Below are 21749 nucleotides of genomic sequence, written 5' to 3'. Positions count from 1 at the left end.
GTGCTAAACAGAGGGTAAGGATCACTTCCCTTAACCTGCTGGCTACATCCTTGATAATAGAGCCCAGGATGCATTTGTCCTTCTTTGCTGCAAGGACCAGTGGATGGAAAGAAGAAAGTATGGTGGTAGACACACAAATCTAACAAAGAACCAAAATGCTGCTGGCTCATATTCAACTTGCTTTCCACCAGGACTCCCAGGTTCTTCTCTGCAAAGTTACTTTGTAGACAGTCAGCTCCTCAGTCTATTTTTTTGCATGGGGTTATGGGGTTATTCCATCCCAGATGCAAGAATTGGCATTTATCCATGTTAAACTTAATAAGGATCCCATCAGTCCATTTCTCTGGCCTTTCCAGGTCCCTCTGACTTGCAGCATATTGAGTGCCCCCCCCCCCGGTTTGGTGTCATCTGCAAACTTGCTGAGAGTGCATTCTGTCCCATCATCCAGGTCACTAATGAAGACCTTAAACAGTATTGGTCCCAGTACTGATCCCTGAGAGACCTCACTAGTTACTGGCCCACAGCTGGACTTTGCACCACAGATCACAACTCCTTGAGCCCAGCAGTCTAGGCTATTTTCCAGCCACCTTATCATTCACTTATCCAGCTCATATCTGAACAATTTGGTGATAAAGAGATTATGGGAGACTGTGTCAGAGGCCTTTCTTCAGTCAAAGTATACAACATCCATTGCCTCCCCTTGTCCACAGTGCCAGTCACCTCGTCATAGAAAGCAATGAGTTTGGTCAGGCATGATTTGCCCTTGGTAAATCCCTGTTGGCTGCTCTCAGTCACCTTCTTGTCCTTCATGTATTTACAAATAGCTTCCAGGAAGCTTTGTTCCATAACCTTTCTAGAGACTGAGGTGAGGCTGACTGGCCTGTAGTTTCCAGTATACTCCTTTTTGTCCCTGAAGATGGGTGTGATATGACTTTTTCCATTCAGCATGAACTTCCCCCAGTTGCTGTGACCTTTTGAGGATGATAGAGAGCTGCCTTGCAATTACATCAGTCAGCTCCTTCAGCATCCTTGGATGCATCCCATCTGGTCCCATGAGCTTGTGTACATCTAAAAGGTTTAAGTGCTCCTTAACTGCATCTTCATAGATACAGGAGATTATTATTTCTAGCAAGCTCTAGCAGTTCTAGCAGGCTCTGTCAGCTGTTCTTGATTAAAGAGGGCATTGAGCTTTTGTTCCAGCTGACTCCTGATTAGGGACAGTCAAGCACCCTTTCAGCAAATACTAGGGAGTGACCTATGTAAGTGCCAGTCTAGAGCAGAATCAGCAGTTTGTAGTGAATGGGGTCTAGTAATTTTACTCAGGATGGTGTCTGTATCCTCAACAATGGTGGGGACGTGTTACATGACATGGTCCCCAGCAGCTGTTAGAGCAACTGTCCCTGGAATGTCAGAGGCCTTGGCCTAGATGGAGCTCCAGAAGGATACAGTTCTGTAGGTCTCAGGATGTAGGATGTGCCTGGGGTTTTGCTGATACTGGGGCAGCAGAAGATAGTCTTATAGTCTGCAGGTGGTGTGCGCTTGTTGAGGATCTGTGTTGCCAAGTAAAGGAGCTATGGGAGGAGGTCAGCAGACTGCACAGCATAAGAGATGATGAGAAACAGATGAACTGGTTCTCCTCTGGAATCCTGTAGCTTCGAGAGCCTGAACTCCCAACTGCACTGAAGGAGAAGCAGGAGCAGTTTGTGCTTATTGGCTTGGGAAGTGGAGACTCCCATGATGAGGGTGGAAGCTTGTAACTTCTGGCACAAAGAGGAAGGCTCCTTTTCCACCTGAAGATTTGCAACTACAAAATAGAATCAGTGACCTCACAGAAGATGAGGAGCTGGGAGGTCTGTCAAACAAAGCATCTGTGCTGGTGGAACCTGGGTCATGCAGTAATGAATAACTGACTCCTAAGGGGAACGGAGACTCCCATGTGCTGATTTGATCAATTGTTTAGGGAGGTTTGCTTGCTGAGGGCTTGGGTGTGGGATACTATTGAAAAACTCCTAAGGCTTCTCTGACCCTCAGGCTATTAATCTCTGCTGCTCTTCCATGTGAGCACCAATGATACTGCCAAGGGAGACAGACCTACCTGGAAAGCGTCAAGTGTGGCTATATGACTCTGAGGGCAATGGTCAAGGACATGGGTGCCTTGGTGATGTTATTCTTGATCTTCCTGGTGAGGGGAAAGAGCTTGAGGATGAGTGGATGGATCCTGCAGGTCAACAATTGGGTGTCTGTCTGGTGTTGGCAGCAAGCTTTTAATTTTTTTAGAGAATCACAGAATGGCAGAGGTTTGAAGGGACCTGCGGAGGTGCTCTTGTCCATACCCCTGCTCAAGCAGGGACACCTAAAGCCAGTTGCCCGGGAACACATCCAGATGGCTTTTGAATATCTCCAAGGAGTGAGACTCCACAATCTCTCTGGGCAACCTGTTCTAGTGCTCAGTCACTGTCACAGTGAAAAAGTGTTTCCTGATGTTCAGATGGAACCTCCTGTATTTCGGTTTGTCCCTATTGCCTCTTGTCCTGTCACTAGGCACCACTGAAAAGAACCTGGCTCAATCTTTTATGCACCTTCCCTTCATGTACATTCCTATTCATGTACATTGGTAAGATCCCCCTCACCCCAAGCCTTCTCTTCCCTAGGCTCCTCTACCTCTACCAAAAACTTGCCACATAAAGCCAATACAGATCTTCTTCAGGCAACTGGAATAAGCCTCATGTTCACAGGCCCTGGTTCTCATGAGAGACTTGAAGAACCCCAATATCTGCTAGAGGGACAAAAACGCAGGGCACAGGCAACCCAGGAGGACAGTTAAGCAGTACAACTGGTTGCCCAGAGAGGTTTGTGTAGTTTCCGTCCTTAGACATTTTCAAGACCTGACTGGTTAAAGCCCTGAGCAAACTCATCCAAATTCAGCATTGACCATGCTTTGAGCAGGAGGTTGGACTAGAGACCTTCTGAGGTGCCTTCCAACCTGAATTATTCTTTGATTCTATATTATGTAACAATGATTTAGTTTCTAATTTAACAAACAGAACTGACCACTTCACCTAAGTTTCTTGAAAGTGTCTTATGATCAGCAGTGAAAATTCTTTTTGGCATTCCTACAGGTAGGTACATCGATAATTGCAACAACTTTTTCCTGTCTCCTGAAAACTTCCATCATGAATTTTCTGCCTTCAATTTTTCCCTAAGTGCTTTTGCTTTTAAAGAGCAAAACCCTGCACGAAATGGCAATTATTGCAATACTGCAGTTTCCTCAAGTAAGCTCGAAGTACCCTGAACCATTGCCAACATGCTGTTTATTTTAGTTCTGAAGAACAAAATACAATGTGCAGTGTTCAAAGACAGTATCAATAAGCAATATATGAATGTGTTTAACTAACAGAAGGTAGGATTGCTCTTACTGCTGTGAAATCTTGGTGGCAGAGAACGAATGCTGCCACATTAACGAAAAAGAAAAAAACTAGAAAAGGGGAATCATGTTATCTTTAAATGTTTTTTGTTTATGTGGTGTTTGTTTTCTACTATGTCTAAGAAGAAACAGTCCAAATAAAGACTGAATTTTGTTTATGAGGAAAAACACCATGTTTGGTAGAGTAAGAATTAATGGTGAATGGAAGTCACCTGATATGAGAAATGCCCTTTTTCAACCTGAGCAACCGATGAATCCTGTAATTAAGAACTTCTGCTAGCAAAGTTAGCAAAATTGCTTAAAAAGAAAGAAATATTTTATTTTTCACAGCATCCTTTTCTTCAAATTTGTAATGATAACTAGTTTATGTAACTCCCCCCAAATGTGGATGCTCATCTGAAATTTAATTTGGATTTATAAAACTTCATATTAGCTCTATGGAACAGAGTTTTTTGGTTTTTTTGGTTGGTTGGTTGGTGTTTGTTTGGGTTTTTTTTGGTTGGTTTGTTTGTTTTTTCCTTCTTTCTTGAGGTTTCCAGGCAAAAGAGCAATGCTCTTTTGCACTGTCAATCATCTAACCCGCTTATGCTACTACATAAACATTGTTTGTATCACTTACTAATTAACTAAGCATTCACTCGTTAAATTATTACCCGTGGGATAAGAAAAAGAAAAGTCAGTATAAGGAATACTGTAAATAATGGGTCAACGATGTTTAGTTCTTTAAGGATTTTTTTTTTTTTTTTTTTTTTTTCTGGACAAATGCTGTGTAAAACGCCTAAGATCTTTTTCACCCCACTGTATTACAGGATGATCTGTTTTAAAAACTAAGTGTGGAAAGAAGCAGCTCAGTGTCATCCTGATTAAAAAAAAAAAAAAAAAAAAAGCTATGAAGAAAGAGGAATTCTAAATTCTGAAGAAATAATATTCCCTTTTTCTAGCTAAACACTATATTATTAGACGAAAATGATGTATGGAGTGATCACAAATTTCTAATGAGTTCTGAAAATGATACATTAAATTAAAAAATGTTGTTGTCCTCTGTCCTGTAAATAGTGGTTAACATACCCAGCCATTATCAAAAGCCTAAGCACCTACATGCTCCAAACATTCTTCAAGTTGATCTGGCTATCATCAAAACCATCAAAAACCTCTTCCAGAGAATCTTAAGAACAATCTGGTGCAAAATAAATGGCCTAAGTTCATTCTGATTGTAAAGTGTTACTAAACACACACTAAATGATGTAGCAAAAAAAGTTACGAGGAGAACATTTATTTTTGGATAGGCATTCAACAAGCTTTGGTTCACATCTGAAATCTCTCTCCTACACAAATTTCACAAATAACAAGATTTTTGCAGTCTTTCCGGTACTTGTAATTGCTGAAATTGAGAAATACAATGTGAAAAATATGTTGAACATAACTTCTCTGTCTGGAATATAGGAACTCCCAAACAAGTTGGTTACTCTTGATCCTGTCACTTGCAAAGAGATAAAAAGGCCATTTTTAGGGAAAAGGATCTATTGCCACTAAAACACAGTGGCTCTTTTGCTAGAATCATTAGATAGTAATCAACTTTACTCCCGGCTCAAGTATAGAGTGGTTGACTTCTTTTTAAACAAAGAAATGTGGCTTTTTCCTACACAGTAGTTTTTTCATTCATTTTTGTGGGCACTAAAAAGTTTTCACGAACATGTCAACTGGCCAAATTTTACTTAGAGCTTGTTTTTAAAAAGTTTTTTCCTCACTGTTAATTTCTTTTATGGTAATATTTATTAGTAAGTTATGTGACAGAGTAGGTTTGGGGGATTATCCCCCCCCCCCCCCCAAAAAAAAAAAAAAAATACTGAAAGTCAGGAAAAGAAAAAAAAAAAGATTAAACTCAAATAAATAAAATTATCAGTTTACATCCTTACTAAATTAAACACATTCCCCCCCCCCCCCCCTTTTTTTTTTTTGCCAGCTGATGTTGGTACCTTTCTGATTTTCCAGGAAAAATGAAAACTGCCTATGATGGGGTATTTCCACAAAGCAGTACTTACAAATATGTTCCCGAGTTGCTTCTTACAGTATAGCTGACAGAGACAGCCAACAGGTGCGGCACTTTGCTCAGAAGAGGGACAGAAACTTTGCAGAGAACAGAATCCATGTCCTGAGCAATGGTGTTAATGTATTACAGGGCACCACCTCCAGCCGTTGGAACAATTATCCCTATAATGTCAGAGGCCGCAATCCAGACCAAGCTCCTGAGGGAGGATGCAACTCTCAGAGTACAGCAAGTGGCTGGGGTCTCTCACTGAGGCTGGGACAGAGGGAGACATTTTCCTTGCCTGCAGGACATGTGCAGTGGTACGGGATCTGTGTTGCCAAGGAGGTTCAAGAAAAGGTCAGCAGACTGTGCGATATCAGAGATGGTGAGAAAGAGATCAACCTGATCTTTTTCCGAGACCCTGCAGCCTGAGCCCTCAGCTGTATTGAGGGAGGATCAGGTGGTCTGTGCTTATTGGGCTAGGAAATGGCGAAGGCTGGAAGCTTGTGACTTCCGGCAACAGGAAGAAGGCTCCTGCTCCACCTGCATATCTCCAACTAAAGAACAGGTTCAGTACCCTCGCAGTGTTGAGGGTCTGGGAACTCCATCCAGTGAAGCATCTGAGCTAGCTAAGTCTGAGCCATGCAGCAGCACCAGAAGGAAGTGGCAAGTGATAACAGTAGGAGACTCCATGCTGTAGGGGATGGGGGCCCACATCTGCCGACCTGACCTGCTGTCTTGGGAGGTTTACTGCTTGCTGGGAGTGGGATCTGGGATGCTGTGGAGGTACTGCCAAGGTTTGTCCAGCCCTCGGACTATTACTCCTTGCAAATCTTCATGTGGGCACCAACAGTACTGCCAGAGGAGATCTGGAGCATATCAAGCGTGACTACATGCATCTGGAGGCAATGGCCAAGAGCATGATGGCCCAAGTAGTGTTCTCCTTCCAGTGAGAAGCAAGGGCTTGAGGAGGAATGGAAGGATCCTGTGGGTCAACAGTTGGTTGCCCAGCTGGCGATGACAATTGGTATTTGTAATTTATGGCCATGGGGACCCTTCTTTGAGGATTGAAGACTGCTGGAGAGAGGTGGGATCCACCTGACCAAGTGGGGCAAAACCATCTTTACCAACAGGCTGGCCAACCTGATGAGGATAATGGGGGAGGGAGATGATGACCCACAATCAAGGGAGGGAGTGGTGAAATGAGTTGGCAAGCGAAGGATGCAGGGTGTTATGGAAAAGAGGGAGCTTGTAATCAGCAAAAGAGGGCCGAAGGGGAGATGCTCTGCTGGACGCAATTCTTACAAACAATGAGGCTTTTTTTTATGATTCTTACAGACTGGTTGGCGATGTGAAGGTTAGGGGGCAGCCTGGACTGCATTGACCATGAGATGGTGGAGTTGAGAATCCTGAGAGGAGGGAACAAGGCAAATGGCAGGATCGCAACTCCAAACTTCAGGAGAGCAGACTTTGGCCTGTGGAGGGACCTACTTGGAAGAATCCCATGTGAGGCAGTCCTAGAGAGCAGAGGGGGTCTAGGAGACCTGTTTGATATTCAGGGATCACCTCCTCCAAGCTCAAGAACGGTCCATCACAATGAGCAGGAAATCAAGCAAAGGTGAAGGGTCTGCATGGACGAACAAGGAGATCCTGACTAAAATCAAGCATGAAAACGAAGCATACAGGAGCTGGAAAAAGGGGCAAGTGATCCAGGAGGAATGCAGCGGCACTGTCCAAGTGTGCAGAGATGGGGTTAGGGAAGCCAAAGCCCACCTGGAGCTGAAACTGGCGAGGGATGTGAAGGGCGACATTAAGGGTTTCTACAGGTACATCAGCAGCAAAATGAAGACCAGAGAAAATGTGGGCCTGCTGCTGAATGGGGCAGGGAACCTGATGAGAAAAGGACATGGGAAAGGCCAAGGTACTAAATGCCTTCTACGCCTGAGTCTTTTCTGGTAAGGATTGCCTTCAGGAATCCCAGGCTTCTGAGACCAGAGGGAAAGTCTGCAGCAAGGAAGAATTCTCCTCAATAGAGGAGGACCCAGTTAGGGAAACATTTAAACAAATTGGACATGCACAAGTCCATGGGACCTGATGGGATGCACCCATGAGTGCTGAGGGAGCTGGCTGATGTCATTACAAGGCCACTCTCAATTATCTTTGAACGGTCATGGTGATCAGGGGAGGTTCCTGAGGACTGGAAGAAAGCAAATGACACTCCAGTCTTCAAGAAGGGCAAGGAGGAGGATCTGGGGAACTACAGGCTGGTCAGCCTCACCTCTGTTCCTGGGAAGATGACGGAGAAAATAATCCTGGAAGCCATTTCCAAAGAAGGTGCCTGGTAGGAATCAGCATGGATTTAGGAATGGGAAATCATGCCTGACCAATATGATAAGCTTTCTGCAATGAGTCAACTAGCTTAGTGGATGAGGGGAGAGCAGCGGCTGCTGTTTATCTTGACTTTAGCAAGGCTTTCGACACTGTCTCTCATAACATCCTCATAGACAAGCTGACAAAATACAGGTTAGATAAGTGGACAGCAAGGTGGACTGAAAACTGGCTGAACTGCCAGGCCCAGACAGTTGTGATCAGAAGCATAAAGTCTAGCTGGAGGCCAGCCTCTAGTGGTGTCCCCCAGGGTTGATCCTCGGGCCAATACTGTTTAACAACTTCATTAATGACCTGGACAATGTGACAGAGTGCACCCTCAGCAAGTTTGCAGAGGACACAGAATTGGGAGAAGTGGTCGGTAGACCAGATGGCTGTTGTGCCATTCAGAGGGACCTTGACAGGCTGGAGAAATGGGCGGAAAGGAACCTCATGCAGTCCAACAAAAGGAAATGTCAAGTCCTGACCCTGGGGAGGAATAACACGATGCACCAGTACAGGCTAGGGTCTGGCTGGCTGGAAAGCAGCTTTGCGGAGAAAGACACGGGAGTCCTGGTGGGCAACAAGTTGAATGTGAGCCAGTAATGTGCCCTTGCAGCAAAGGAGGCCAATGGTATCCTGAGCTGCATTAGGAACAGTGTTGACAGGAGGTTGAGGGAGGTGATAATTTCTCTCTACTCAGCACTGGCGAGGCCACACCTGGAGTACTGTGTCCAGTTCTGGTCTCCCCGGTACAAGAAAGACATGGACATGCTGTAGCAAGTTCAGTGAAGAGCCACTGCAGTGATGAAAGGATCGGAGCATCTCCCGTAGGAGGAGATGCTGAGAGAGCTGGGATAGAATCACAGAATCATAGAATTGTTTAGGTTGGAAAAGACCTTTAAGATCATCGAGTCCAACCGTTAACCTAACACTGCCAAGTTCACCACTAAACCTAAGTGCCACATCTACACGTCTTTTAAATACTTCTGGGGATGGTGACTCAGGATTGTTTAGGCTGGAAAAGAGAAGGCTCAGAAGGGATCTTATCAGTGTGTCTAAATATGGGATGGGAGGGTGTATTGAAGATGGAGCCAAACTCTTCTCAGTGGTGCTCAGTGACAGGACAAGAGGGAATGGGCACAAACTGAAACATAGGAACTTCCGTTTGAACTTAAGAAAAATCTTTTTTACTCTAAGGGTTGTCAAACACTGGACCAGGTTGCCCAGAGAGTTTATGGAGTCTCCATCCTTGGAGATATTCAAAACCTGACTGGACAATGTCCTGAGCAACTTGCTCTGGTTGATCCTGATTTGAGTGGGGGTTGGGAGGGGGTTTGGACTAGACAATTGCCAGAGATCCCTTCCAACCTCAACTACTCAAGTATTCTATGGTTCTGTGATTACACTTGAAGTCATCATTGCAGAAGGTGTCATTTACAGTATCAAAAAAAGCTTTTCTAGCTACAAGAATAGCTGAGACTCTATGTCTTAAAATATTAATCCAACTTTATAAAGCAATTATTGTTTGGTCCACAGAAAGGATATAAAACTTGTTTTTACAAGGATTATACTGGACTGTAAAGAGGAAATTTATTGTTAATATTTAACACAACGTACAAAACATGCAATAAATGTCTTAGGAAGAAATTTAAACTACAGGCACCACTTCCAGGAAGATCAACCTGAACTTTGCAACTGATAAGATGTTAAAGCAGGGGGGATCCCAGACACCAAACTGGGAGGGATGCAGGAATTGATAGAACTATACAAATTGATGAAGGGATTTGCAGGGGGAAGGGGAAGCAGGGAGAAACAAAGAGGAGGGATAGACAGAAAGGGGGATAAAACAGGCCAGTCAGTACGCTTGTCTGGCTGAGCCCTGCGCCTGATCACCACAGTCTGTCCTATTTTCTTTTATCTACTTTTAAAATCTTTTGTTAACTATTACTCTGCTTAATCTCACTCTCTGTCCTCTGTGTACGTGTGCTGCAAGGAACAGGTGCCAGCTGCTGGTGAGACCTGTGTGTGTGAGAGTGAAATTTGGTGCCCAGCTACTGGAGTCAGACTGGGGGGCATAGGCACCCCAGGGTCTGTGGTGTCAGCTACAGGAGTGCCTGAGGGTCCTAGCATCAGTAGTTGGAGGGGCCATAGCTCTCTGGATCATCATCACTGAATCATCATATGGTTTGGGATGGAAGGTACCTTTAAAGGTCCAACCTCCCCCTGCTGTGGGCCAGGGACACCTTTCACTAGATCAGGTTGCTCCTAATGCAAACCCCAGGATGCGGTTTGCCCTCTAGGCTGCCAGGGTACACTACTGACTCATATTGAGCCTGCTGTCAACCAGCACCCACAGATCCCTTTCTGCAGGGCTGCTCTCCAGCCACTCCTAACCCTAACCTTCTCCCAATTTATACTTGTGCCCAGCGTTACTCTGCCACAGGTGCAGAATCTGGCATTTCGACTTGTTAAATTTCATGCCATTGATGATTGCCCAACGCTCCCATCTAGATCCCTCTTCAAGGCCTCTTGACCCTCAAGAGAGTCAACAGTACCTCCCAATTTGGTATCGCCAGCAAACTTGCTAATGGTGCATCTAGATAATTTATAAAAATATTGAACAGAACTGGCCCTAGAACTGAGCCCTGAGGAACACCACTGGTGACTAGTCACCAGCCAGATGTAGCCCCATTCTCTACAACCCTTTGAGCCCTGCCCTTCAGCCAGTTCTTCACCCAGCACACCATGAACCTGCTCATCTCATGGGATACTGTGAGGGACAGTATCAAAAGCCTTACTAAAATCCAGAAAGACTGCCTTCCCTTCATCCACTAGGTGGGTGACCTTATTATAGAAGGATATCAAATTAGTTAGACAGGAATTTCCCTTTGTGAACCCATGTTGACTGTGCCTGATGATTGCATTGTTCTTTAAATGCCTTTCAGTAGCACCCAGTATGATCTTCTCCATAATTTTTCCAGGAACTGAGGTTAGACTAACAGGTCTGTAGTTTCCTGGGTCTTCTCTCACGCCCTTCTTGTAAATTGGAATAACACTGGTTAGCTTCCAATCAGCAATTACCTCCCCAGACTCCCAAGACCTTTGGTAGACGATTGAGAGGAGTCCTGCCATAACATCTTCTAGCTTCTTCAGTACTCTGGAATGAATCCCATCAGGCCCCATGGACTTGTGAACATTCAGCTGATACAGCTGGCCCCTTACAAATTCAGTGTCCACAAATGGAAAGTCACTGTTCCCACACTCATGGTTCTTTGACTCGGGGGACTGGGCAGCCCAAGGTCTATCAGTATTCCTAAAGACTGAGCAGAAAAAGCACTGAATGTCTCCGCTTTTTCTTCATCCCTATTAGCCAGGTGACCATCTTCAACAAGTATCAGTCCAATGTTTTCCTTAGACCTGCTCTTGCTATCAACGTACTTAAAAGAGCCCTTCTTGTTATCTGACACAACACTGAGCAGTTTCAACTCTAACTGAGCTTTGGCCTTTCATGTCTTCCGCCTGCATATATGAACCACAGCTCTGTAATCTTCCTGCGAAGCCTGACCTTGCTTCCAGAGATCATACCATTTCTTTTTCATCTTGAGCTCCACGAGGAGTTGCCTGTTCAGCCAAGCTGGTCTTCCGCCCGGATTGCTTGACTTTTGACACAAGGGGATTGCCTTCTACTGTGCTTCTAAAAGGTGGTTCTTAAACACTGACCAGCACTCATGGTCTCAGGGGACACTGCTAAACAGCTTCCTGAGTAGCTTAAAGTTTGCTCTCTTGAACTCCAGCATAGCAACTCTGCTCACCTTTTTTCTCATTGCACCGAAAACTTTAAACTCACCGTGGCCAAGACAGCCAGCCACCTGCCATCACACCTCCCACGAGTCCTTCTCTTTTCACAGGCAACAAGTCTAGGAGGGCATCTTTCCTAGTTGGCTCACTGAGTACTTGTGACAAGAAGTTATCTCCTACAAACTTCAAGAACTTCCAAGCCCTGCTCACCACAACAGTATGATATTCCCAGTTGATGCCTGTGAAGCTGGAATTTCACAGAATCACAGAATGTTAGGGATTGGAAGGGACCTCGAAAGATCATCTAGTTCAATCCCCCTGCCGGAGCAGGAACACCTAGATGAGGTTACACAGGAAGGCGTCCAGGCGGGTTTTGAATGTCTCCAGAGTAGGGGACTCCACGACCTCCCTGGGCAGCCTGTTTCAGTGTTCTGTCACCCTTACTGAGAAGAAGTTTCTTCTCAAGTTTAAGTGGAACCTCTTGTGTTCCAGTTTGAACCCATTACCCCTTGTCCTACCATTGGTTGTCACTGAGAAGAGCCTGGCTCCATCCTCGTGACACTCACCCTTTATATATCTGTAAACATTAGTGAGGTCACCCCTCAGTCTCCTCTTCTCCAAGCTAAAGAGACCCAGCTCCCTCAGCCTTTCCTCATAAGGGAGATGCTCCACTCCCTTATTCATCTTTGTTGCCCATAAAGACAAGGGCTACCGATCAAGAGATTTCTCCTAATTGCCTATAGAATAACTCATTAGTGCTATCATCCTGGCTGGGCGATCGGTAGTAGACATCCACAACATCATCTCCTTTGTTTTCCATCCCCCTAATCCTCACCCAGAGGCTCTCCACCACATCACTGCTAACTGTAAGGGCTGTACAATCAAACCACTCCCTTACATACAGTGTAACACCTCCACCTCGCCTGTCCTATCCCTTGTGAACAGCCTTGTGGGCCTCCTCTGGACCCACTCTAACAGAACTGGATGCCCCAGAGCTGGATGCAGTACTCCAGGTGGGGTCTCACGAGAGCGGAACAGAGGAGGAGAATTGACCTGCTGGTCACGCTTCCCTTTATGCAGCCCAGGGTGCAATTGGCTTTCTGGACTGCAAGTGCACATCGCTGGCTCATGTCCAGTCTTTCATCCACCAGTACCCCAAGTCCTTCTCTGTAGAGCTTATCTCCATCCATTCATCCCCAGTCTGGGGTTTGCCCCGAACCAGGTGCAGGACCTTGCACTGGACCTTTTTTAACTTCATATGGTTTGCATGGGCCCATTCCTCAAGCCTGTCAAGGTCCCTCTGGAGGCAGGCCCTTCCTTCAAGCAAATCCACTGCATCACTCAGCTTGATGTCATCTGCAAACTTGCTGAGGTTACACTCATTCCCACTTATGTCGTTGATTGAAGATATCAAACAGTACTGGTCCCAATACGGATCCTTGAGGGACACCACTCGTCCCTGGTTTCCACTTGGACACTGAGCCATTGACTGTAACTCTTCAGATGTGGCCATCCAGCCAGTTCCTTATCCATCTAACAGAACATCCACCAAATCCGTATCTCTCCAATTCCGTAACCAGAATGTTATGGGGGCCTCTATCAAAAGCCTTACAGAAGTCCAGGTAGATGCAATCTGCATCTCTTCCTTTGTCCACTGATGCAGTCACTCTATTGTAGAAAGCCACTAGATTAGCCAGGCATGATTTGCCCTTGGTGAAGCCATGCTGGCTGTCTCGAATCACCTCCCTGTCATCTGTATGCCTCAGCATATCTTTCAGGAGGATTTGTTCCATGATCTTATTGGGTACAGAGGTGAGGCTCATTTTTACCCTTTTTAAAAATTGACTTGATGTTTCCCTTTTTACCAGTCACTGGGGATGTAGTCTGACTGCCATGACTTTTCAAATATAATGGATAGTGGCTCGACAACTACATGAGACAATTCCCTCAGGACCCTGGCATGCATCTCATCAGGTCTCATGGTCTTGTCTATGCTCAGGTTCTGTAGGTGATCTCGAACATGATTTTCTCCTGTGATGGGAGGAACTTTATTCCCCCAGTCTCTGCCTTGACGTTCTAGGTCTTGAGAGATGTGGGAAGATTGCCAGTGTCAGGGTGATTCAAGTACCCCAGGAGGATTGGAACCCTTGAGCATGTTGCTTCCTGTAGGTGAAGTAAGAATGCTTCTTTGACATCCTCCTCTTGATCAAGTGGCCTGTAGTAAACACCAGCCATGAGGTTTCCTTTGTTTACTTTTCCCTTATTTTTACCCATAAGCTTTCAACGTGTTCATCGCTGTTTTTCAAAGACAGCTCTGTGCAGTCAATCCATTCTTTTACATAGAGGGCAACCCCCCCCCTTCCTTGCCTGTGCTTTCTGAACAATTTATAGCCATCGGTTGCAGATCTCCAGTCATGTGATTCATCCCATCATATTTTAGTGAAAGCGATTAAATCATAGCTTTCCAGGTACACAGTGACTTCCATCTTTTCCTGTTTGTTACCCATGCTGCATGCATTGCTATAGAGGCACTTTAGTGCCTTGCCACCTTTTTGGAGGAACGCAGCATAATTCCTTTGAGGCATTTCACAGGTGTATATTATATTTTATGTATATATGTGCTTTTAATTTCTTTTTAATATTTAAAACAGCATACAAAACATGCAATAAATGTTTTCGGAAGGAATTAGTCCTTCCTGGAAACCAATTTAAAATCATTTACTACCAAGCAACCATAAAAAAAATATCATGCTTGAGTAATGATGTATACTATAAAATTAGCTTTGAAAAGAAAGCTTTATTCCTGATAATGGTCAATTGGCCATAATACTAGAATTGACTGATGAGTCCTTCATACTGGAAAAAGAACAGAAAGCATAATAAACTGGAATAATAAACAAGACTTAAAATATTTGACAGTGTTATGTTGGTTTAATAGGTATCAAAACTGGTAAGGTTTTAGCAGCCACTGATAATACATAAATGTTTAATTATCAAAAAATAAAGTGAGAAAGCATATACATTTTGGTTTTTTAACAACTAGAACTTTTATATATAAAACTTAAACTAAGGCCTACTGAAATCAGTGGAAAGACTGTCTGACATTAATGGACTTAGGCTCAGGGCCAATGTGCATTCACAACTGTCAGGTAGACAAAAGCCAGTATATAAAGGAAGGCATTTTTATCTTAAAATTAATAAATACTGAGAATCTGCAGTGACAAAAGCGTATTCCATAGGGAAATATATACTTAAAACTTCTAGAGACTTTCCTAAATGCAGTGAAATATTCACTCTCCTTTACTTTAATTATAGTGCTTGCATCAACTCCAGTACACCTTCCTAATCAACAGAATTAAGGAAAGATGACACACACTAAGTTTACATCCTCCAAATCATTCCCAAAAGTTTCACATGAGGCACAAAAAATGACCACATAAACCAAACCAAAACAAAACAAAATACAGTCTTATGAGATGTTATCTGTGTTTAACTTACTAGGAATAGGTCTAAGGACATCAGGAATGAGAATCTCCACCAAAGCCTGGTACATCACATGGTCACAATTACCCATCCATTTCAGAATAGACTCATTTTTGCACAGAGTAATCAGTTTTCCTTTTGGAAGTCGACTTTCTATTTCACTCAGATTGCTGGTGTGAATAAATGTAACAAATGAAAATGCATTTACATACAAATAAGTACAATGGACTTTGAAACTGATTATTTAATAAAAAGTTCATAAATGTCTCTGTTGGAAAAATGGCCTCCAAAGTTCTGCTCCAGCCCATAAATTATGCACAGGTATGATAAAAATGGTCCTTGCAATTTAAACAAACCAGACAGCATATTGTGAAAAGATACTTTGACTTTAGTCATCAGAACAAAGGAAAAAACAGAAGATGCATACAATCATTTCAAGCCTGCAGCTTGACATAGACCGATAGCCTGTATGTCAAACGGAAGACAACAAAAAAACTACTGATGTCAGAAAAGGTTCTTAGCCTATATGTAAAACTCAGATTTTCTTTGATTTGACTCATGCTGTTATATTATGATGGTGAATAGTAACCAAAAAGAGACATTTACTGACCTCAGTTCAATAATAGCTGTGTCGTCAGTTGGAGCAGAGGGAGAATAGCGCCAGAAAGTTTGCCACAATTTTTCTATGAGGCTAAACTGAAGATTCACAACAACATCGACTATTGCCTAAAAAAATATAAAACAAGTGCAGATAGCCTTCTACCTCATCCCCCGTCCTGCCTCATCTCCTCCCAGGGGCATAGCTCCCCCCTGGTCATTTTGCAGAAAAAAAAAATAATAAAATGTATGATTATAACTAAAAATATAATATGCTTTTAAATAACTTTTTAGCAACAATTTTTCCCACTGTCCATACTAGTGTGGACAGAGACTCAGATCAGGCCAAGTGCAAATACAAGGAAGCCTCCAGAGAAGAGCCTAAGCACATATATAAGGTGAATTCACCTAAACAGAAATTTTAACACTATTACAAACACAAAGGAAACCTGCTATTTTGTGTATTTTGTTTTACTTCATTGCATATTTTAAAGCACCATCAACAATAATTTTAAAACACATTATTCAACATGAAATCATAGGATCATAAAACCATTTAGGTTGGAAAATACCTTTAAGATCATCAAGTCCAACCATTACCAGGCACTGCCAAGTCCATCACTAAACCATGCCCCTAAGAACCACATCTACACGTCTTTTAAACACCTGCAGGGATGGTGACTCCACCACTTCCCCGGGCAGTCTCTTCCAATGCCGGACAACCCTTTCTGTGAAGAATTTTTTCCCAATACCCAATCTAAACCTCCCATTGTGCAACTTGAGGCCATTTCCTCTTGTCCTATCGCTTATTACTTGGGAAAAGAGACTGACACCCATCTCGCTACAACCTCCTTTCAGGTAGTTGTAGAGAGTGATAAGATCTCCCCTCAGCCTCCTTTTCTCCAGGCTAAACAGCCCCAGTTCCCTCAGCTGCTCCTCATAAGACTTTGCTCCAGACCCTTCACCAGCTTCACTGCCCTTTTTTGGACACATTCCAATACCTCAATGTCCTTCTTGTAATGAGGGGCCCAAAACTCAACACAGTATTTGAGATGTGGCCTGATCAGTGCCGAGTATAGGGGGACATTTGCTTCCTAGTCCTGCTAGCAACACTATTGCTGATAGAAGCCAGGATGCTCTTGGTCTTCTTTGTCACCTGGGCGCACTGGGACACAGCAACCCTGGCTGTACATACAGACTGGGGGATGAGATGTTGGAAAGCAGCTCTGCAAAGAAGGATCTGGGCCTTCTGGTCGACAGCAAGTTGAACAGGAGCCAACAGTGTGCCCGGGCAGCCAAGAGAGCCAACCGTGTCCTGGGGTGCATCAAACATAGTATTGCCAGCCGCTCAAAGGAGGTGCAAGGCCACTGCCTATAATCTTTGAAAAGTCATGGAGAACAGGGGATATCCCTAGTGACTGGAAGAGGGCAAATGTTATACCCATCTACAAGAAGGGACCAAAAGAGGACCCGGGAAATGACAGGTCCATTAATCTTACTTCAGTTCCTGGGAAAGTAATGGAAGAAGTTCTCCTAGAAACTCTCACAAACAAAATGAAGTGGGTGACTGGGAAAAGTCAGCACAGATTTATCCAAGGCAAACCATACCTCACTAACCCGATCACCTTCTACAACAAAGTAACACTTTCTGTCAAAGTGGGGAGAGCAGTGGGTATTGTTTACATGGATTTCCTCAAAGTGTTCGACACTGTTTCTCACAGCCTTGTGCTGGACAAACTGGCAAGACAGTTTGTATGGGTGGTCTGTGAGATGGGTAGGAAGTTCACCAACAGGCCACACTCAGAGGGTGGTGATTAATGGGTTTTACTCAGGCTGGCAGCCTGTCACAATTGGGGTCCCCCAGGGATTGATACTGGTCCCCACACTTTTCAACATTTTCATAAATGATCTGGATGATGGGATTGAAAGCACGTTTACCAAGTTTGCTGATGACACCAAACTGAGTGATGAGGTAGATGTGTCAAAAGAGAGAGCCATCTTACAGAGAGACCTGGACAGGCTGGAAAAGTGAGCTAGCGAGAACAGTATCATAGAATCATAGAATGGTTAGGGTTAGAAGGGACCTTTAAAGGTCATTTCATCAGCGCCCCTGCAATGAGTAAGGACATCTTCAACTAGACTGGATTGCTCAGAGCCTCATCCAACCTGAACTTGAATGTTTCCAGGGATGGGACATTTACCACCTCTATGAGCAACCTATTCCAGTGTTTCACCTCCCTCATCGTAAATAATTTCTTCCTTATATCTAGTCTTAATCTACCCTCTTTTAGTTTAAATCCATTACCCCTTGTCCTATTGCAACAGACCCTGCTAAAATGTCTGTCCCCATCTTTCTTATAAGACCCTTTAAGTATTGAAAGGCCGCAATAAGGTCTCCCCAAAGCCTTCTCTTGGCTAAACCACCTCAAGTCTCTCAGCCTTTCTTCATAGGAGAGGTGTTCCAGCCCTCTGACATATTTTGTCCATGTCTTTCTTGTGCTGGGGACCCCAGAGCTGGATGCAATACTCCAGGTGGGGTCTCACCAGAGCAGAGTAGAGGGGCAGAATCACCTCCCTTGACCTGCTGGCCATGCTTCTTTTTATGCAGCCCAGGATATAATTAGCTTTCTGGGCTGCTAGCATATGTTGCCAGCTCATATCCAATTTTTTTCCACTAGTATCCCCAAGTCCTTTTCCTCACGGCTGCTCTCAATCCCTTCATCCCCAAGCCTGTATTGATACTGGGGATTGTCCTGACTCAGGTGCAGGACCTTGCGCTTGGCCTTGTTGAACCTCGTGAGGTTCACATGGACCCACTTATCAAGCTTGTCTGGGTCCCTCTGGATGGCATTCTGTCACTCAGGCAGATCAACCACACCACTCAGCTTGGTGTCGTCTTCAGATTTTCTGAGCGTGCACTCAGTCCCACAATGTGGTTGATGAAGATATTAAACAGTATTGGTCCCAATATGGACCCCTGAGGGACAATAGTCATCACTGTTTTCCACTTGGACACTGAGCCATTGACTGTAACTCTTCAGACGTGGCCATCCAACCAGTTCTAACAGTCTATCCATCAAACCTAATCTCTCCAATTTAGCAGCCAGAATGTTGTGGGAGGCTGTATCAAAGGCCTTACAGAAGTCCAGGTAGATGACATCTGTAGCTCTTCCCTTGTCTACCGATGCAGTCACTCCATCGTAGAAGGCCACTAGATTAGTCAGGCATGATTTACTCTTGCTGAAGCGATGTTGTCTGTCTCGAATCACCTCCCTGTCATCCGTGTTTTGACAGAACTTCTAGGAAGATTATCTTCCCAGGCACAGAGGTGAGGCTGACAGGTCGGTAGTTCCCAGGGTCCTCCTTTTTTACCCTTTTTAAAAATAGGTGCAATGTTTCCCTTTTTCCAGTCAACAGGGACTTCAACTGACTGTCATGACTTTTCAGATATGATAGAGAGTGGCTTGACAACTACATCAGACAGTTCCCTCAGGACTCTGGGATGCATCTCATCAGGTCCCATACTTTTATATATGTTCAGGTTCCTCAAGTGGTCATGAACCTGATCTTCTCTTATAATGGGAGGGACTTTGCTGCCCTGGTCCCTGCCTTGAGGTCCATCCACTCGAGTGGTATGGGAAGAGAGATTGCCAGTTTGAAATTTAAAAGATATGCAAATTCCTGCACCTAGGACAACATAACCAAAGAGCACAGTACAAGAAAGTATCTGTGTGGCTGGGGAGCAGCTTTGCTGGAAGGGACCTGGGGGTGCTGGTGGACAACAAGCTAAACACGAGTCAACAGTGCACCACTGCAGCAACAAAGATAAACCGGATCCTGGGCTGCATCTGCAGGGGCATTACTAGCAGAGATAGAGACGTTATCATTCCACTCAACCCTTGTCAGGCTGCACCTGCAGTACTGTGTCCAATTCTCATCTCCACAGTTGAAGAAAGACACACACAGATTGGAGAGGGTCCAAAGGTGGGCCACAAAGGTCATCAAAGAACTGGAGAACCTGCCCTATGAGGAAAGATTGAAGGAGTTAGGTCTTTTCTCCCTGGAAAAAAGAAGGCTCAGGGGAAACCTCATCACAGCATTCCAGTACTTAAAGGACAGCTGCAAAGAAGATGGAGGCTCTCTCTTCACAAGGAGACACATGGAGAAGACAAAGTGAAATGGGTAAAAATGGCTCCAGGAGAAGTCTTATCTCAACATAAGAAAGAAATTTGTTACTCTGAGAACAGTCAATCACTGGAACAATTTCCCCAGAGACATGGTAGAATCCCCATCACTGGAGGTTTCTAAGATGTGATTGGACAGGGTGCCAAATAATCTCATCTAGACTGCCTTTCCCACAAAAGTTTGGGCAAGATTATCTTTTGAAGTCCCTTCCAACCTAGGCTGTTCTATGATTCTATAATTCTATGCTTGCCTCATAGGATTGGGACCATTCTTGTTTTCTGAGGAAACTGTCCTCAAAGATCAGCTAGCTCTCCTGGGCCCCTTTTCTCTCCAGGGCAGTTTATCATAGGATCCTGCCAAGCAGGGCCCTGAACAGGCCAGAATCTGTACTTCTCAAGCCCAGGGTTGTAATTCTACTGTTTTAATTTTCAAAAGTTACACTATTTCAATTTTCCATTAAACAAATTAGACAAGTTTTGTTTAGCTAAGATTTTGTGTGGAGAAATTTTTTTAAAAAGAGTTCTAAGTTCTAAGATTTCAACTTTCCTGTATATCATCATCAGAGAAAGGATAATTTGGCATCTAATCTATTTTATGAAATGCAAATGTGTTTGGTAGAATAAATCACGAGATCTGGAAACATGAATAAAACTTAAAACTCTTTTTGGAAGAGTTAGGAATCTAAGAGTCTGCACTCCTTGTCAGTTGGACAGAATAATCTTTTCAGTATTGTTAGTTGTAGCCTATTGAAGGGAGAAAGAAATGAACTGAAGAAATGAGTGCATTCTCTAGGATTTACATCAATCTTTTTGGGCTTCTAAGGCCCACCTCTTCAAGTGAAATTTGTCTTGCAGACATCATTTGTACCATTTCCTCTGACCAGGGCTATTTTTACTGTCAACAATGATCTCATGTTTTTGTTCTTTTCCTTATCTTACTAATATCTAGTTTTTTTCTTTCCCCTTTTGGGGGAAATTCCAGTGTTCCATCCCTCTGGCAGACACTTGTTGAACTATTTCCCCTACATTTCCATCATCATGTTCTCCTTAAGTACCTTCTGCTAAATAGAGCTGTTTGTTAAATTTCCTGTTTCTAAGAAATATATAACATCTGATCTGGTAGCAGATGCTTAGCTTACCATCAATTGGAGGCATTCACTGATGCCCCAGTTTAGTAAAATCAATCAGGTGTACCCAAGGAGATTTCTCCAAACCATCTTGCCTGCACACGTTATTGCAATGTAAAAGATGGCTTGATTCTAGCTCCGAAAAGAAGTTGCTACTAGATGACCATACAGGTTCTGGAGCCTTTCTTCTCTCCCTAACACCATTTTTATTTTTTTTTGTTTTCATTAGACTGCACTGTAGTCCCTCTAGATTAACTGTGAATTTCTCACAGCTGCTCTTAAAGCTTTTGAAATACCAAGAATAAAAGAAAAAAATAGCTTAATTAACTGTGAAAGCAAGTAATATGCTACATAACTTGAAAAGCTTTTAGGATATTAAAATTAGGTTTTAGAGGTTTTTGCTGTCTCTGAAAAAGGGAGAATCCATGATGGTCATAGGCAATATCATAGAAGTTCTGACTTTGTTGTTGTTATGGGTTGAATATGTTGGTGCCAGTTCATTTTAGGAAGCATTACAGGTTTTTATGATTAAATGTCAAAATTATAATCTGGGTAAATAAACCAATTTTTATCATTTGAATATTTTATTGTAACATGTTATGGTATAAAGCTTGTTGGTCTAGAAAAGTTGGCTAAATTTTTTTAATTACTTCAAAATTCAGATTCTTCATTTTAGAAAAGCTAATGAGTGTTTTTTACTTGTGTATTTTGAGCTATATCAATTTGAAAGTCCAAGT

The 21749-nt window shown here is 43.6% G+C and overlaps 1 protein-coding gene and 1 long non-coding RNA gene across 13 annotated transcripts in view; one reads left to right on the top strand and one right to left on the bottom strand.

Annotated features, from left to right (window-relative positions):
• LOC135577041 (transcription factor RFX3-like) overlaps positions 1 to 21749 on the top strand; it is a 181976-nt gene that overhangs the window by 89532 nt on the left and 70695 nt on the right. For 3 of the 12 annotated variants that reach the window (XM_065044681.1, XM_065044675.1, XM_065044677.1), the window contains exon 1: positions 5416 to 7408. The exons of 7 other annotated variants lie outside the window; for them this stretch is intronic. In XM_065044681.1, coding sequence (XP_064900753.1) covers positions 7050 to 7408 — 359 coding nt within the window. In that variant the 5' untranslated portion in view covers positions 5416 to 7049. Of the gene's footprint in view, positions 1 to 5415; positions 7409 to 21749 lie in introns of those variants that run through there. 2 more of the 12 variants (XM_065044670.1, XM_065044669.1) reach the window with 2 other exon arrangements.
• On the bottom strand, positions 14533 to 19770 carry LOC135577043 (uncharacterized). Its single transcript, XR_010468651.1, has 2 exons — positions 15715 to 19770; positions 14533 to 15274 (listed from the first exon to the last, which is right to left on the bottom strand). It is a non-coding gene; the product is annotated as an uncharacterized LOC135577043 (long non-coding RNA).

Source organism: Columba livia, chromosome W, assembly GCF_036013475.1.
Source record: "Columba livia isolate bColLiv1 breed racing homer chromosome W, bColLiv1.pat.W.v2, whole genome shotgun sequence".
Lineage (NCBI taxonomy): Eukaryota > Metazoa > Chordata > Aves > Columbiformes > Columbidae > Columba > Columba livia.
This window is presented reverse-complemented; position numbering and strand designations above follow the sequence as displayed.